At 50.3% G+C, this 16,493-nt stretch overlaps 1 protein-coding gene across 9 annotated transcripts in view; it reads left to right on the forward strand.

The window, feature by feature from the left end:
- Positions 1-16,493, forward strand: part of LRRC34 (leucine rich repeat containing 34) — a 341,237-nt gene that overhangs the window by 149,068 nt on the left and 175,676 nt on the right. For all 9 annotated transcript variants that reach the window (XM_085633736.1, XM_085633737.1, XM_085633742.1 and 6 more), the window contains one exon: positions 617-670. In XM_085633736.1, coding sequence (XP_085489862.1) covers positions 617-670 — 54 coding nt within the window. The remainder of the gene's footprint in view (positions 1-616; positions 671-16,493) is intronic.

Raw genomic sequence — 16,493 nt, forward strand, 5'->3', positions numbered from 1 at the left:
AACCCCCAACAGCTCCAGAGTGTTCTTTTTATCTCAGTATAGGTAATAGTACTCTGAGGATTTGAATCCTGGCAGATGGATTGTAACACCCCCATTAACAAAGGATTTAGATATTGCTTCCATCAATCAGCCGGCCAGGCTGCGACCTGTTCCATGCTCTCGAAATTGTTAAAGAAAAAATATGGACCCTCTCCACTTACATATGTTTTGCAGAACCACTGAGAGCAACGTGGTAAGCCCCTTCTGTTGTCCCAGAGTATCAGCCAATCTTCCAAGGGCTGTCTCCTGCATCGTATATCATGTTGTCAGTGCCTTGTATATTGCTTCACGATCTTCCGCTGCTGTATTTAGGAATTGTTCCATCGCCTGCTCCAGCTTCTGATGGCTCTCAGCGATCTTGTTCACCACCACCTCCATACTTCCAGATCCCACTTGTGACACCACTTGTGATACTGTGGTACTTTTGGGTGACTGCGCCGGATGTAAAGGCGAGGAGGCTTAATTTGTTTCTCAGTGGTGTCTTTTTTTTCCAAAGTATTGCGATATTCATATACGTAAATGTTAATGAAAATCTCTTCAAGTATTGATTTTCTGTTGTCTCCTTTTCGCTTTCTAGGTCTTCAGGTGTAGCTGTGCTACCCGGAATCTCGGCAGAAAAAATAAATGAGCAGTAAGTAACGATTCCAGAGATAATACCTAAAATTGTTTGTCATTGTTAGACCTGTCAGCCCTTTGGGTGGTCCCTCCTCATCATTATTTATTTTGTCCCACTTTTGCCTCAAACCCTGTTTGAATTTTTCCTTTTTGGGAACCACCAGACTTTTTAGTGTTGCTGCAGATTCAGGGAGCCATTTTAGCTACCCCTGAAACTTCTGTCTGAGGGCCTGGAGCCCAAAATGGTGGCCACCTGTGACATCACCAGCATCCACTGGAACCTACCAGCACCTTCCAGAACATTCCAGAACCCTGTGACAGTTGGAGGCGGTTTAGAATGTTGGGGAGCTAAGAGAGAGAGTTGGCAGTTGGAGCTGGCAGTTGGCACCTGACTGGTGAAGAGTGAGCAGCAAAAACTTGAAGGAGGAAGGAGTGAAGCAGCAGGGGTGGAAACTTGTGCCTGGAGTGGGGTCCATAAACCCACCCTTGATACTAGTCCCTACTGACGGAGCCCAGCCTAGAGCCCTGTGTGGGAAGAAGCCAGAAAAACCGTCCTAAGGACCTGGACAGCAGGAACAGGCCTTAGAAACAAGAGAACAGCAAGATCCTGACCTGGAAGCTGGTTTCCCTGAAGTCCGACGTCGAGTAGCCTAAGACCTGGAGCCCGAGGTGGAGAAGCGGCGCTGACTGGAAAAGCAGACGTCGTACCCGGAGCCGCCAGAGGTCGAGAGAGGGCGCCGTCAGAGGTCGTGAGGAATACCAGAGGTCGAGGAGGAAGTCACCCGAGGTCGAGTGAGCGGCGTCATCGGAGGAGTGAAGTCCGCCCTCCGGAGTCGTCGGAGACCGAGGTGAAGTGTAACGGAGGTCGGGAGTGAGGATCGCACTCCGGAGTCGCCGGAACCTATGAGAATCGTGCCGGAGGTCGGGAGTAGAGGTCGCACTCCGGAGTCGCCGGAAACCTAAGGAGAGGAGCACCGGAGGTCGGGAGTGAGGATCGCACTCCGGAGCCGCCGGAAATCGACAGCGAGGCAAGACCGGCCGACGTCATCGAATCCGAGGTCGCCATCGGACCGGAGCCGCCCGAAGTCGACATCGAGTAAAGACTGCCCGACGCCATCGAATCGGAGGTCGAGATCGAACCGAGGCCGCTGACATCGAGACCGGAGCCGCCCGCCGGCGTCGTCAAAGAACTGACATTGTGCCGAGGCCGCCGACGTCAATCTGGAACCGCCTCACGGCGTCGACACGACTCCAGCGGCGTCGGAGCATCAGAAAAAGGGCAGTAAGTGGAGTAGAGGGCGCCTAAGGCCCTGTGGAGACCTGAGAGACTGCTCTAAGGGGCTAGGGAGGTGCTGGAACCAACCTGACTGTGCCAGGGGTGAACTGGGACTAATCTAGAGAGGTTGTGTGGAGAGAGAGAGACAGGTCTCTGGTATTTCCCCCCTTTATCTACCTCAGTTTAGGCCTCAGCCTTGACCAAGCCAGGGAGTAGACACCCCCAAGCCTTCCATATCCCCACAAGCTGTGCCTGGGCCAAATTAGCCCTTAGGAATCAAAAGTGATCTGATTCTATGAGTGTCACTGTCAGCTTTTAAGTATTTATTAGGGGCACTGTATTTATTGTATTTAACCTATTTATTGTTCCACTGTATTTATTGGTCCACAGTATTTATTGATGCACAATATTTATTGGTTTACAGTATTTATTGCCTCAGAATATTTAATTGCCTGTATGTATTGCACTTTTATTTATGCCTTCAGTATTTATGATCACCCCTATTTATTGAATCATTAAGCCAGTATTTATTTGACCTGCACTTTCTAAAAAGTTTGTATATTGTGATTGTTATTTATTTTATCCAATCAGCAACTAAGAGAAAAAGCAGATAAAGAAAGATATTTTCATAATTTTTACGGTGTAGAGTCGTTTTTGGAACGGATGCACGCATGGTTATTGTTTGGGTATGTCGTAGGCTTAGCACGGAGCCTGATTCCTGACCACTCGAGCCAAGCTACCACAGTGTGTCCGGAAGACCACCACCACCCCTTCTAGCGTGGGAGTGGTTTTCCAACATAAATTGGTGTTCAGTGGTGGGATTGAGCTGTGCCTACGTATACTCAACAATAACTGTGGGTAGTCCATAGGCCTACACCGGGAGTTTTCTCAAAGCGGCCTTCCTAATTGTGGGTTTTTGTTTTTTCCAAATTTACTCTGGTGGTGGGAGGAGGTATTATATAAGGTACCCCCCTGCATAGTTACTGCACAAAACCTGTCCTCTAACCTGAGTGGGCGAGATGGAGTTTGTACTAGAAAATCTAGAAACGTACACTGTGGCCCAACTCAGGGAGTTTTGCCAGCGGGAGGGGGTGTATTGTCCCCCAGGAGCAAAGAAGGGTGCACTCCAAACCAGCTTAAGGGCTTGGGGGGAGGCACGCCGAGAAAGCAAGGCTGAGGAGGAAGACAGGGATGGAGAGCCTGACACCGAGGGGGCTGAGATGTACCAACCTGAGGTGGGGAACCTGTCAGCGGGGCCCAGGACACTTTCTAGGAAGGGCAGCACTCTCTCTAGTGGTGGCTTATCTGAAGTGGAGTTAACAGACCGGAGGGAGAAGAGACAGCTCACATGGGACTTAGCAAGGCTGGAGAAGGAGAAGGAGGAACAGAGGATGGCTCATGAGAAGGAGAAACAGAGGATGGCTCATGAGATAAGGCTGAAAGAGATAGAGCTTCAGATCCTAAGAATCGGGGCACAAACTGTTCCTAATGGTGGCAGCAAAGACCAAGAAATCACCAGGGAACCTAAACCCTACCTGCCAAAGGACATAGTAGCTAGCTATGGGGTGGGTGATGATATCGCCAAGTGGCTAGCGGCCTATGAGGTCTCGTTAAGGGCCCATGGGGTTCCAGAGAAGTACTGGGGGGGGGGATTGTACAAGTACATGCCTCCAGCTGGTAGGGATGCTTTATTGGCCCTCGAAGAGGATGAGCAGACCCACTACCCCACCATGAAACTGGCGCTCATAAGGAAGTTTGGACTAACACCTGAAAAGTACAGACAGAAGTTCAGGGGTAGTCACAAACTGGGCACACAGAATTGGGTGGACTTCCTGGACTATGCAAAGAAGGCACTTGAAGGTTGGATTCAGGGCAGTGAAGTGAGGAACTACGAGGGGTTGTTTGACCTAGTACTGAAGGAACACCTGCTCGAGAAATGTTTCCCTGAACTGCGGCAACACCTGGTGGATAGCAAGCTGACCAGTCCCCGGAAGCTTGCTGAGGAGGCGGACATTTGGGCTAGTACCCGGGTGTCCACAAGGGGGACTGGAGGGGATACTCAAAAGGCCGGACAGGGCGCCCCCCAGAAGAAAGAGTGAGGGGAAAAGAAAAAGGAGTTCTCCAAAGGCCCCCAAAATAACTTCCAAGGGAAGGGAACAGGATTCACCCCTAGGGCTAACCCACCCAGAAACCCTAATCCTGGCCAGAGTCAGCAGCCAAGGGTTGTCCATTGCTATGAGTGCGGTGGCGTTGGACACTATAAAGGAGATCCGAAGTGCTTGAAACGACCACCCCCTCCCACTGGAGGAAAGACCCCCGGAGTAGCTAGTGTAGTGCTCGGGGAGGAGATGCCCTTAACTAAGGGAAGGGAGTGGGCGGGTGTCACTTTAGTGTCCCTGGGAGAACGGGAGATGGTTCCTAAGATCCAGGTGCCCGCAAATACTGCAAAGTATGGGCAGTGGGTCACCATCAACGGCCAAAGAGGGGAGGCTCTGAGAGACACAGGAGCCAGTATGACTATGGTGCGTAGCCAACTGGTGTCTCCAGAGCAGGTAATTCCCGATGTACTCCACCCAGCCGCGATGGCTGATGGCAGAACAGGCCACTATCCAGTGGCCGAGGTTCCCTTTGAATGGGGGGGGTTGCAGGTTCACTTCGAGTTGCCGTAAGCCCTGCCGTGCCAGTCGATTGTCTGCTGGGGAATGACATGGAGCACAACGCTTGGAAGGAGGTGGAATACCGGACTCACACTGAGATGCTGGGTACACCTGACTGGGCCTGTGTTAGCACAAGGTCCGCAACTACCCGAAGAGGGAGTTCATTTCGGCTGGAGCCTGGAACAAAGGCCCAGCCAGCTGCCAGTCAAGGGAAGAACCGAGGACAGGAGGAGCCTGCCTCGGCGTCCCCACCCCGTAGGACGGATAGGCCACCGGAGGTGGTGGACCAGGAGTCTGCGGTGGGGGACGTTACCAACCTGGAGGACCTACCCATCCCGGCCGAGTGGCACGTGGAGCGAGGCCCGTCCAGGGAGGAATTCTGCCAGGGCCAGAGGGAGTGCCCTACCCTTGAGGGGCTGAGGCGACAGGCCGAAGCCCAGGCAGCAGGGAACGTTGAAGGGAACTACAGTGTTTACTGGGAGGATGGCCTCCTCTACAGTGAACCCAAGGCACCCCTACACGGATCGTCACGAGCCTTGGTAGTCCCTCAACGTTATCGAGCCTTCCTTCTGGAGTTGGCTCACGAGATACCATTGGCAGGACACCTGGGGCAAGACAAGACCTTCGCCCGTCTTGTCCCACACTTTTATTGGCCTCAGATGAAAGTGTCGTCCGATACCTACTGCCGGACATGTGTGTCTTGCCAAGCCAGTGGGAAAACAGGGGTGAAGCTGAAAGCTCCCCTGGAACCACTTCCTGTGGTTAGCACCCCCTTTGAAAGGGTGGGCATCGACATTGTGGGTCCATTAGATCCGCCGACTACAGCTGGTCACAGGTTTATCCTGGTTCTGGTGGATCATGCCACACGGTACCCAGAGGCAATACCTCTGAGGACCATAACAGCACCTGTTGTGGCTAGGGCCCTGATGGGAATCTTTACCCGAGTGGGTTTTCCCAAGGAAGTTGTGTCCGACAGGGGGACCAACTTCATGTCAGCGTACATGCGGGCCATGTGGAAGGAGTGTGGAGTGACATACCGGTTCACCACTCCTTACCACCCCCAGACCAATGGTCTGGTGGAGAGGTTTAATAAAACCTTGAAAGGCATGATCAGAAGTCTGCCTGAAAGCCTGCGGAGGAAATGGGACGTCCTCCTACCCTGTTTACTTTTTTCCTACAGGGAAGTGCCACAGAAGGGAGTGGGCTTCAGCCCCTTCGAGCTTCTGTATGGGCACCCTGTACGTGGACCTCTCAACCTGGTGAGAGACGGATGGGAAAGAACTCCCAGAAAGCTTCCCCAGGATGTGGTGAGCTACATGCTGGCCTTCCGGAGCCAAATGGCTAAGTTCTGGAAGCAAGCTTCTGACAACTTGGAAGCCAGCCAAGCAGTGATGAAGGCGTGGTATGACCACAATGCTCACCCGGTGGAGTTGGAGCCTGGCCAGAAGGTGTGGGTGATCGAACCAGGAGAGCTTAGTGCCCTCCAGGATCGCTGGTCAGGACCCTTTGAGGTGTTGGAGAAGAAGGGTAAGGCTACCTACTTGGTGGACCTGAAGACCCCTCGTCAGCCCCTGCGGGTGCTGCATGCCAACCGCCTCAAACCCCACCACGAGAGGCCCGAAGTCATCTTGATGATGGTGACTGACGGAGGAGAGGACGTGGAAAGCGAGCCTCTCCCTGATCTGTTTGCGTCTCAAGAAAAGGATGGGTCGGTGGAGGGAGTGATCCTCTCCCCATCTCTAACTCCTGAACAGCAGGAGGACTGTCGCCAGGTCCTGGGGCAGTACTCTTCGTTGTTCTCCCTTGTCCCAGGTAGGACTCACCTGTGCGTCCATGACGTGGACACAGGAGACAGCCCACCTGTGAAGTCCAAGATCTACCGGATGTCAGACAAGGTGAAGGCCAGCATTCATAGCGAAGTCACTAAGATGCTGGAGCTAGGAGTGATCGAACCTTCTAGCAGCCCCTGGTCCAGTCCGGTGGTACTAGTACCAAAAGCTGCACCACCGGGTACCCAACCAGAACTGAGGTTCTGTGTGGACTATCGGGGACTGAATTCAGTGACCAAAACTGATGCTCATCCGATCCCTAGGGCGGATGAATTGATTGACCGGCTGGGAGCTGCCCAATATCTAAGTACCTTTGACCTTACTTCTGGGTACTGGCAGATCTCTTTGACTGATGGAGCAAGGGAAAGGTCAGCCTTCTCCACGCCCAATGGCCACTACCAGTTCTGTGTGATGCCCTTTGGGCTCAAGAACGCACCTGCCACGTTTCAGCGCCTGGTAAACCAGATCCTCACCGGAATGGAGAGTTTCTCTGCTGCTTATCTGGATGACATAGCCGTCTTCAGTAGCAGCTGGGAGGATCACTTGCGTCACCTGCAAGCTGTTCTCCAGGCCCTGAGACAAGCTGGATTGACGATCAAGGCCAGCAAGTGCCAGATCGGGCAGGGGTCGGTAGTGTACCTTGGACACTTGGTGGGTAGGGGAGCGGTGCAACCCCTCCAGGCGAAGATCGAGGCCATCATGGCCTGGGAACCCCCCAAGACACAGACTGAGGTCCGAGCATTTTTGGGCCTCACGGGATACTACCGCCGCTTCGTGAAGGGGTACGGTACCATCGTAGCCCCCCTCACGGAGCTCACGTCCAAGAAACAACCTCGACGGGTAGTCTGGACGGAGGCTTGTCAGCAAGCCTTTGAGAGATTGAAGAAAGCCATGTGCGAGGCCCTGGTCTTAAGGGCCCCAGACTTTTCCAAGGAGTTCATTGTCCAGACAGATGCATCAGAACATGGCATTGGGGCAGTGTTATCGCAACTCAACGAAGAGGGTCTGGATCAACCCGTGGTCTTCCTATCCCGGAGACTACTTCCCAGGGAACAGAAGTGGAGTGCAATAGAGCGTGAAGCCTTTGCAGTGGTATGGGCTCTGAAGAAGTTGCGGCCATACCTGTTTGGCTCGCACTTCCTGGTTCAGACCGACCACAGACCCCTTCGTTGGCTGATGCAAATGAAGGGGGAGAATCCCAAGTTGTTGAGGTGGTCTATTGCCCTACAGGGAATGGACTTTCAGGTGGAACATCGGCCTGGAGTGGACCACGCCAATGCAGACGGTCTCTCAAGGTATTTCCGCCTTAGTGATGAGAACTCCCAAGGGGTTGGGTAGCTCTCCCCACTTTCAGCTGGGGGGGACGCGTGTTAGACCTGTCAGCCCTTTGGGTGGTCCCTCCTCATCATTATTTATTTTGTCCCACTTTTGCCTCAAACCCTGTTTGAATTTTTCCTTTTTGGGAACCACCAGACTTTTTAGTGTTGCTGCAGATTCAGGGAGCCATTTTAGCTACCCCTGAAACTTCTGTCTTAGGGCCTGGAGCCCAAAATGGTGGCCACCTGTGACATCACCAGCATCCACTGGAACCTACCAGCACCTTCCAGAACATTCCAGAACCCTGTGACAGTTGGAGGCGGTTTAGAATGTTGGGGAGCTAAGAGAGAGAGTTGGCAGTTGGAGCTGGCAGTTGGCACCTGACTGGTGAAGAGTGAGCAGCAAAAACTTGAAGGAGGAAGGAGTGAAGCAGCAGGGGTGGAAACTTGTGCCTGGAGTGGGGTCCATAAACCCACCCTTGATACTAGTCCCTACTGACGGAGCCCAGCCTAGAGCCCTGTGTGGGAAGAAGCCAGAAAAACCGTCCTAAGGACCTGGACAGCAGGAACAGGCCTTAGAAACAAGAGAACAGCAAGATCCTGACCTGGAAGCTGGTTTCCCTGAAGTCCGACGTCGAGTAGCCTAAGACCTGGAGCCCGAGGTGGAGAAGCGGCGCTGACTGGAAAAGCAGACGTCGTACCCGGAGCCGCCAGAGGTCGAGAGAGGGCGCCGTCAGAGGTCGTGAGGAATACCAGAGGTCGAGGAGGAAGTCACCCGAGGTCGAGTGAGCGGCGTCATCGGAGGAGTGAAGTCCGCCCTCCGGAGTCGTCGGAGACCGAGGTGAAGTGTAACGGAGGTCGGGAGTGAGGATCGCACTCCGGAGTCGCCGGAACCTGTGAGAATCGTGCCGGAGGTCGGGAGTGGAGGTCGCACTCCGGAGTCGCCGGAAACCTAAGGAGAGGAGCACCGGAGGTCGGGAGTGAGGATCGCACTCCGGAGCCGCCGGAAATCGACAGCGAGGCAAGACCGGCCGACGTCATCGAATCCGAGGTCGCCATCGGACCGGAGCCGCCCGAAGTCGACATCGAGTAAAGACTGCCCGACGCCATCGAATCGGAGGTCGAGATCGAACCGAGGCCGCTGACATCGAGACCGGAGCCGCCTGCCGGCGTCGTCAAAGAACTGACATTGTGCCGAGGCCGCCGACGTCGATCTGGAACCGCCTCACGGCGTCGACACGACTCCAGCGGCGTCGGAGCATCAGAAAAAGGGCAGTAAGTGGAGTAGAGGGCGCCTAAGGCCCTGTGGAGACCTGAGAGACTGCTCTAAGGGGCTAGGGAGGTGCTGGAACCAACCTGACTGTGCCAGGGGTGAACTGGGACTAATCTAGAGAGGTTGTGTGGAGAGAGAGAGACAGGTCTCTGGTATTTCCCCCCTTTATCTACCTCAGTTTAGGCCTCAGCCTTGTCCAAGCCAGGGAGTAGACACCCCCAAGCCTTCCATATCCCCACAAGCTGTGCCTGGGCCAAATTAGCCCTTAGGAATCAAAAGTGATCTGATTCTATGAGTGTCACTGTCAGCTTTTAAGTATTTATTAGGGGCACTGTATTTATTGTATTTAACCTATTTATTGTTCCACTGTATTTATTGGTCCACAGTATTTATTGATGCACAATATTTATTGGTTTACAGTATTTATTGCCTCAGAATATTTAATTGCCTGTATGTATTGCACTTTTATTTATGCCTTCAGTATTTATGATCACCCCTATTTATTGAATCATTAAGCCAGTATTTATTTGACCTGCACTTTCTAAAAAGTTTGTATATTGTGATTGTTATTTATTTTATCCAATCAGCAACTAAGAGAAAAAGCAGATAAAGAAAGATATTTTCATAATTTTTACGGTGTAGAGTCGTTTTTGGAACGGATGCACGCATGGTTATTGTTTGGGTATGTCGTAGGCTTAGCACGGAGCCTGATTCCTGACCACTCGAGCCAAGCTACCACAGTGTGTCCGGAAGACCACCACCACCCCTTCTAGCGTGGGAGTGGTTTTCCAACAGTCATCAACACCTCTGGTGGTTAGGTTGGAAAAGAAGTAGTGTCCTAGTGAAGGCAACCGAAGGTTATTGTGTGACTGATCTGCCATTCAATAAACATGAAAGATTAGAAGCGCCCCTTCTTTATGTTCCCTTCTTTCCTCTGAACCATATATGAGAAAATAATAGTATCAGAAGAGAAAAGAAAAATTATAAATTATATATACATTTCTTATCTTGGGACCATTAAAGTGTTTTTCAAGGTGGCATTATATCGTTCAACCAAACTGTCGGTTTGGGTGTGATAGGCGCCTATTCGTATATGAGTAACACCCGACACGTGACAGACTTGACTAATCATTTTGGAAACAAAGGGGTCCCTTGATCTGTCAAAATTTCCTTTGACAAACCCACCCCAGCGAACACATCCATCATGGCTTTAGCCGCAGTCACAGTATTGGGATTATGCAAAGCAACGTCTTCAGGAAAACGCTTGGCATAGTTAAGTACTAACACATAACGATATCCACTCCTAGAAGGTAAAAGAGGGCCTATTATGTCCATCCCCACTCCGGTGAAGGGTACATCTGTTATGGGCATTAGCATCATGTGTACTCTGGGCGGTTTATTAGGACTTTCTTTGCAGTATTTTTGTACTTCTTGAGAAACACCTGGCCAGTAGAATTTATCTAAAATGGGCTGCTTGTTTTTTTCTTCCCTAAATGACCTCCCTGAAGGTGACGGTGGGCCAAGAACAGAACCTTATCCCTAAAAGAGGTGGGGATCACTAATTGGGCAGGATCCTTTGGGCCACCTTTTCTGTACTACAACCCGTTGTGCACATAGAATTGAGGATCTACTTTTGTCGGGTCTTCCTGACCGGCTTCTACACGCCAGGCCTTGTAGAATGAGGGATCCTCTTTTAAGCTGCCCCAAAATTGCGGTCATTATCACAGACAAAATACACCGCCTGTGTAAAAAATACAGTTTTCTTCCCTTGGCTGTTTCTCTGCTTGGCAGGTGGCCATTCTTGGTTGACCACTTGAGAAAAAGGAACGTAAGTCCACCAATCGTCTCCTTTCTTTAAGGTAACTTGCACCAAATATCTGAGATGATAGTAATCGTTACCGATGATCATCGGTTCCGGTAATTTGGGTATGAGACCCTCTTTGAGGGCAACGGGTAGATCTCTGTGTTGTAGGCGTATTTCTGCTACGGGGTATCTTTTACTATCCCTATGTACACACTGAATATTCTCTGTTTCATGGGTCGGAAGAGGAGGATGGGGTACAACTTGGGGCCGCATCACACTTTGCAGATATCCGGTGTCTACCAAGGCAGTATCTGGTTCATCATTAACAGATACTCCACAATGGTAATGGGGATGTTTCCTCTCAGCATTATATAGGACTCTGGTCATTCCTATTTTCATAGGTTCCTCCTTTTGAGGGCAGAATCGCGCTATATGTCTGAGCCCTCCACATTGGAAATCTTGTGGTCCAGGCATATAAGTCCGTACTCCAGGACCAGGAAATAAATGTATAAGTTCGAGGTTTTTCCTTCAAAAGGGGGAGGAGGATGACAAACAGGTACTGAACTTGGTCTTCTCGAGTTTGACTCATCTCTCCCTTTTTTTAGTTCCTGAGCTCAAACATAGGCACTAGCTATTTCAACAGTTTGTTCTAGAGTCAGATGGTTATCCTGTTTTACCCTTTCCTGTATAGGAGAATAAAGTAAGGTGAGGTATTGCTCCAGGTATATTGTTTACATTATGTCCTCCTTAGTTGCTGTGAGGGGTTTTAACCAACGGTCAGTTAAGTCTTTCACCCTGTAATACAATGCCCTGGGTGTTTCTTGGGCTTTTTCTTTAAGATGATGCAATTTTATTCGATAAGTTTCATCGTCAACTTGAGTTGTTGAGTTATGTTCTCAGGAGTGGGAGGGAAGATATCGCTCTGGGGCGGGATTTCCTGTCTTTAAGCTAACTGTTGAAATAGAAGGGATTGGCAGCTACTGCCTGTGGGTGGGTGAGGGGGGGGACACTACATAATTGTTTTACTTTCAGTGAACGGTTATATTCTAGGACCATATGGTTGATGCGTTTCGAGAGAGGGGATAACTTCCATAGAGAAGACGTCTGTACTGTCACAACTTGGGTACCATGTCCAGGTGCCCGCGATTCCCTGTTTGGTGACACTGTAATATGAAGGGTGACAGACAAGAGTATAAATTCGTAACATGGAATGTCCGTGGCCTGAACTGTGTCAAAGGTAACCGGATATTGGCATACATGCGCAGGGATGGGGTTTCCATTGTGTTCCTTCAGAAAACGCATCTGTGAGAGGAAAGTGTTAAATATGTACAGAGGAGATGGTGGGGCCAGATATTTGCAAAGTCCTACTTAGATTATGCCAGAGGCACACTATTATGGGAAGCGCCAGGAGTCCCTTTTAAGCCCACAAGGACCTGCTTGGATCCTGAGGGCCGGTATGTGATGGTAGAGGGTACACTCGACACACATAGTCTATGTTTATTGAACATGTATGCCCGAACACTGACAACTGTGAATTTCTGGGATCGGTACTTAGTCACGCCCACCTCACTCCTGAAATGGAATTTATAATGGCGGGCGACTACAATTGTGTACTGAATTGCACAATGGAGAGCCCCCCCCCCCCCAGATTAGACACTAAACCCAAGGCAGGGGAGGCCCTGCGACAGGCGCAGAGTAGCTTAGGCCTGATAAATATCTGGAGACAGCGCAAACCACATAAACAAACCTATTTGTGTCATACACAGGCGACAGATACATACAGTCGCCTTGACTATTTTTTTATTCAAGCAACGGCCACTCACAGAGTTACGGACGCCCAATATTTGGCCTGTTATTTATCGGACCGCTCACCGTTATTAATAGTATATGCACTACACAGACTTGCTCCTAGAATGCCACTTTGGAGACTAAATACTGATGCAGTTACTGACCCGATCTTCTGAGACACAGTATCACTGGAGATGAGAGACTATTTTGGGACAATCTGGGAGTCTGCGAATAGTAGGGCTGCAGAATGGGACGCCATGAAGATGGTCCTCAGGGGGATATGTATGTCTGTGAAGGTAGGGGTAGGACAGACCTTGGAGGAACATTTGGGTAGGCAGGAATGTGAACTGGCTACTATGGAGATGGCACTTCCCATTGAACGCAATGCGCCCCCAGCACTGGAATGCTCAACCACAGAAGGTTGGCGAGCTGTGGGATGGATCAGACAGGTATGTAAGGAACAAGAACAGGAGGCGTTGGTATCTAGCAGGAGACAAATCCAGGCGCCTACTGGCATGTCTGAACAGAACTGAACATCAGCCCGACCAGTCCTAGAGATACGTAACAGGAGGGGTGATTTAGTATATACACAGCAAGAAATCAATGTCACCTTCTCAGCCCATTTAGAAGTAGTATACACAGAAACACAGAGCACTGCAGGCGCCTCAGGGATATCGACATACCTCAGTGAGCAGATCAGAACTATTTCCTGCGATAAAAGACTTCAAACCGGCTAAGTCACCTGGCACTGTCAAATTTTCAGCCAAATTTTACCAGCAGTTTTCCGGCTTGGTGACAGATAGGCTATTAGACGTACTCGTGAAAGCCTGGGAGAGGAAGGCGTTACCGCAGACTATGAGGGAAGCTCTAATGGTAGAAGAGCCAAAACCGGTGAAAGACCCCTTTCTATGTTAAATCTAGACCTCAAGCTCATCAGCCACTTATTGGCGAATAGACTCCTGCCTTATCTCCCCCAGCTAATACACGAGGATCAGTTGGGATTTATATCACGTTGAAACACTCTCAGAAATATCCATAGATTGGCTCGTGTCATGCAGTCCTTAGGACCGGTAAAAGATGAATACGCCCTGGTATTTCTTGACATAGATCAAGCTTTTGACTCCGTGCGATGGGAATACATCTGGTAGGTACTTTAAAAAATGGGCTTGGGATCCCGATTTATATACTGGGTAAAACTACTCTACACAAATCATATGGCCAGAGTACTCACGGGACGATGTATATTGGCAGCTATGAAACTACAGAGTGGAACAAGGCAAGTATACCCACTTTCACCTTTGCTGTTCGCCATAGCTATGGAACCACTGGCGAGTCATCTGAGACAGGTGCTTGAGGGATGGGGCATAAGGATAGGTGAGGCTGAACATGTGCTCTCCTTATACACCGACGACACCGTAATCTATCTGAGGCGACCAGCAGTTTCTATCCCAATGTTATTGGGTATGCTGGAGAAGTTTAGTATGCAAAAACAACAATTGATGGAGAGAATGCAGAACAATGTCATACATTCACCCCAGTACAGAGATCTGGGCGGTTTCGGCGTTTCAGGATAGCTTGACTACATTGGCATGGAGAGCACGGGATCCACGTCTGGGCATACCTGTCCCACTCGGGTGACAAATGCAAAAACAACAATTGATGGACAGAATGCAGAACAATGTCATACATTCACCACAGTACAGAGATCTGGGCCTAAATCCATCATTTTTTTGCTCACCATGCCATTCCAGTTTGAGCCCAGCCATATGCAAATCAGTCTTGACCCTGTGCCCAATGGGAACAGTCCAGCCCAAACTGCCAGGCCAGGTCCTCCCTGGACTGGAAACAAGCATCCTAGGAACGGTTTCGGGGTTTCACCCCTCTTCAGCCAGGATAGCTTGACTCCAGTGGCATGGAGAGCATGGGACCCACGTCTGGGCATACCCGTTCCACTGGGGGTGACAAATGCAAAATCAACAATTGCAAATCTGTCTTGACCCTGTTCCCAATGGGAACAGTCCAGCCCGAACTGCCAGGGCAGGTCCTCCCTGGACTGGAAACAAGCATCCTAGGCTTGGCAGTTCGGGCTGGACTGTTCCCATGAGGCACAGGGTCAAGACTGATTTGCATATAGTTGGGTCTGAACTGAGGTGGCAAAGTGAGCCAAAGAATGATGATGGATTCAACTCAGATCTGTGACTGGGGATGAGTGTCTGAAAGTTTCAGCGCTCCGTCCATCATCTCCTTGTGTTTGGAGAAGTTTAGTATGGCATCGCGACTCCAGATTAACAAATCTAAATCCCTGTTGTTGGGTGGACTCACAATGCCCCAGCTCCCTCAGGTTGAGCTACCTTGGACGTTGGACACTGTCTGATATTTTGGGATGTTTATAACACGCGAGGAGGACCGTTTCTATGACCTGAATATGGGACGTATTGTGGCGGGACTTCATAACTCCGTCCAGTTTTGGAGCAGTCTGAGATTGCCTTTGATAGGCAAGGTAGCCCTGATCAAAATGGTGGTACGGCCATGGTAAAACTACTGTGGAATGGAAAACTATGTAGAGTGAGACTTGACACAATGAAACAGATGTGGGATAAGAGAGGTTTGGAGATAAGGGACTTGGAATTGTATTATCTTTAGTCGCAGCTTCAACATGCGATACATTGGTTAGACACTGACCCAAACTGGGAGAGATCCTTGTTCGCAGGTACATATGATGGCCAACAACTGGGGACAAAATTGATGAGGGGTAGGGGCCTACCCCGATCATTCCCCCCATTGGTTCGACTGATGAATAGGATATGGGAACACATGGTTCAGACCTTAATAAAAAAGGCACTATATGCCCCGGAGTTGGATATTTGGATTGTCCGCCCCTTTGCTCAGACAGCTTAGTCAATGTCAGTGGGGCGTTGGAAAGAAGGTGGTTGTTTAATGATGTCCGATTGGTACCCCGAGGGTAGATTTATCACACTACCAGATGCAATAGAAACGTTCGCTCTAGGGAAAGGCCAATTCCTAGAATTTGCAAAGATTGCCGCCACGGCACGACAACTATGGCCAAAGTTCCCAGAGTCCCAAGAACCCACGCATACACTAATCACTATGATCATTATGACGGGAGGGTACAAATTTGTAACTCACCCCTATAGGTCATTACATGCAGACAGACAATGTACACCAATAAAAGCGGAGGAGATATGGCAGGCAGTGTGAGGTGAGCCCCTGTCGCCCGGTGACTGTTCTTGCATACATGCAGAGGTCCGGAAAGTTTCGGTGTGCGCAAAGTTCAAACAGATCCAATATAACATAAGGCACATGACGTATCTGTCGCCCAGATGTCTGCATGCCATTTACCCGACACATGTCTCTTGCTGCCCCAGTGTCAATACCCAGAAGCAGATTTTTTGCACAGGGTGTGGCACTGCCCTCCGGTATTCCAAAAGTGGTTGAGCAACTGCACCGTGTAGCAGGCTGAGAGATCCCGCTAGCAGTAGGTAGCTGCCTGCTGGGACTATTGCCAAGAGACCAAAAGTGTAAGATTAGCAGACGATTTGCTGTACTGGGATAAATGGTGGCTAAATGACATATAGCGATACACTGGCTAAACTCATGAGTGCCTACTAGAGATAAATGGGAGGGAGATTTAAAAGAGCGGGCGACCGAAGAGGAAGAACACATGAGAAACACAAGGAGGGATAACGAACTTCTGGAAGTGCTACTGCCCTGGGAAATGATGATACAGGAGTGATTAAGCCCAGCCCGAGTTTGCAGCAGGAGACAGAGAGGCAGGAGGGACTGGACACCGAGCACAGCCCAGAGAGCGTAGTCTGTACTAATAACACCCTGGCCCATGACTGATGGAGGGAATTCAACATGTAATCTAATAGTCT

Source organism: Triturus cristatus, chromosome 11, assembly GCF_964204655.1.
Source record: "Triturus cristatus chromosome 11, aTriCri1.1, whole genome shotgun sequence".
Taxonomy (NCBI): Eukaryota; Metazoa; Chordata; class Amphibia; order Caudata; family Salamandridae; genus Triturus; species Triturus cristatus.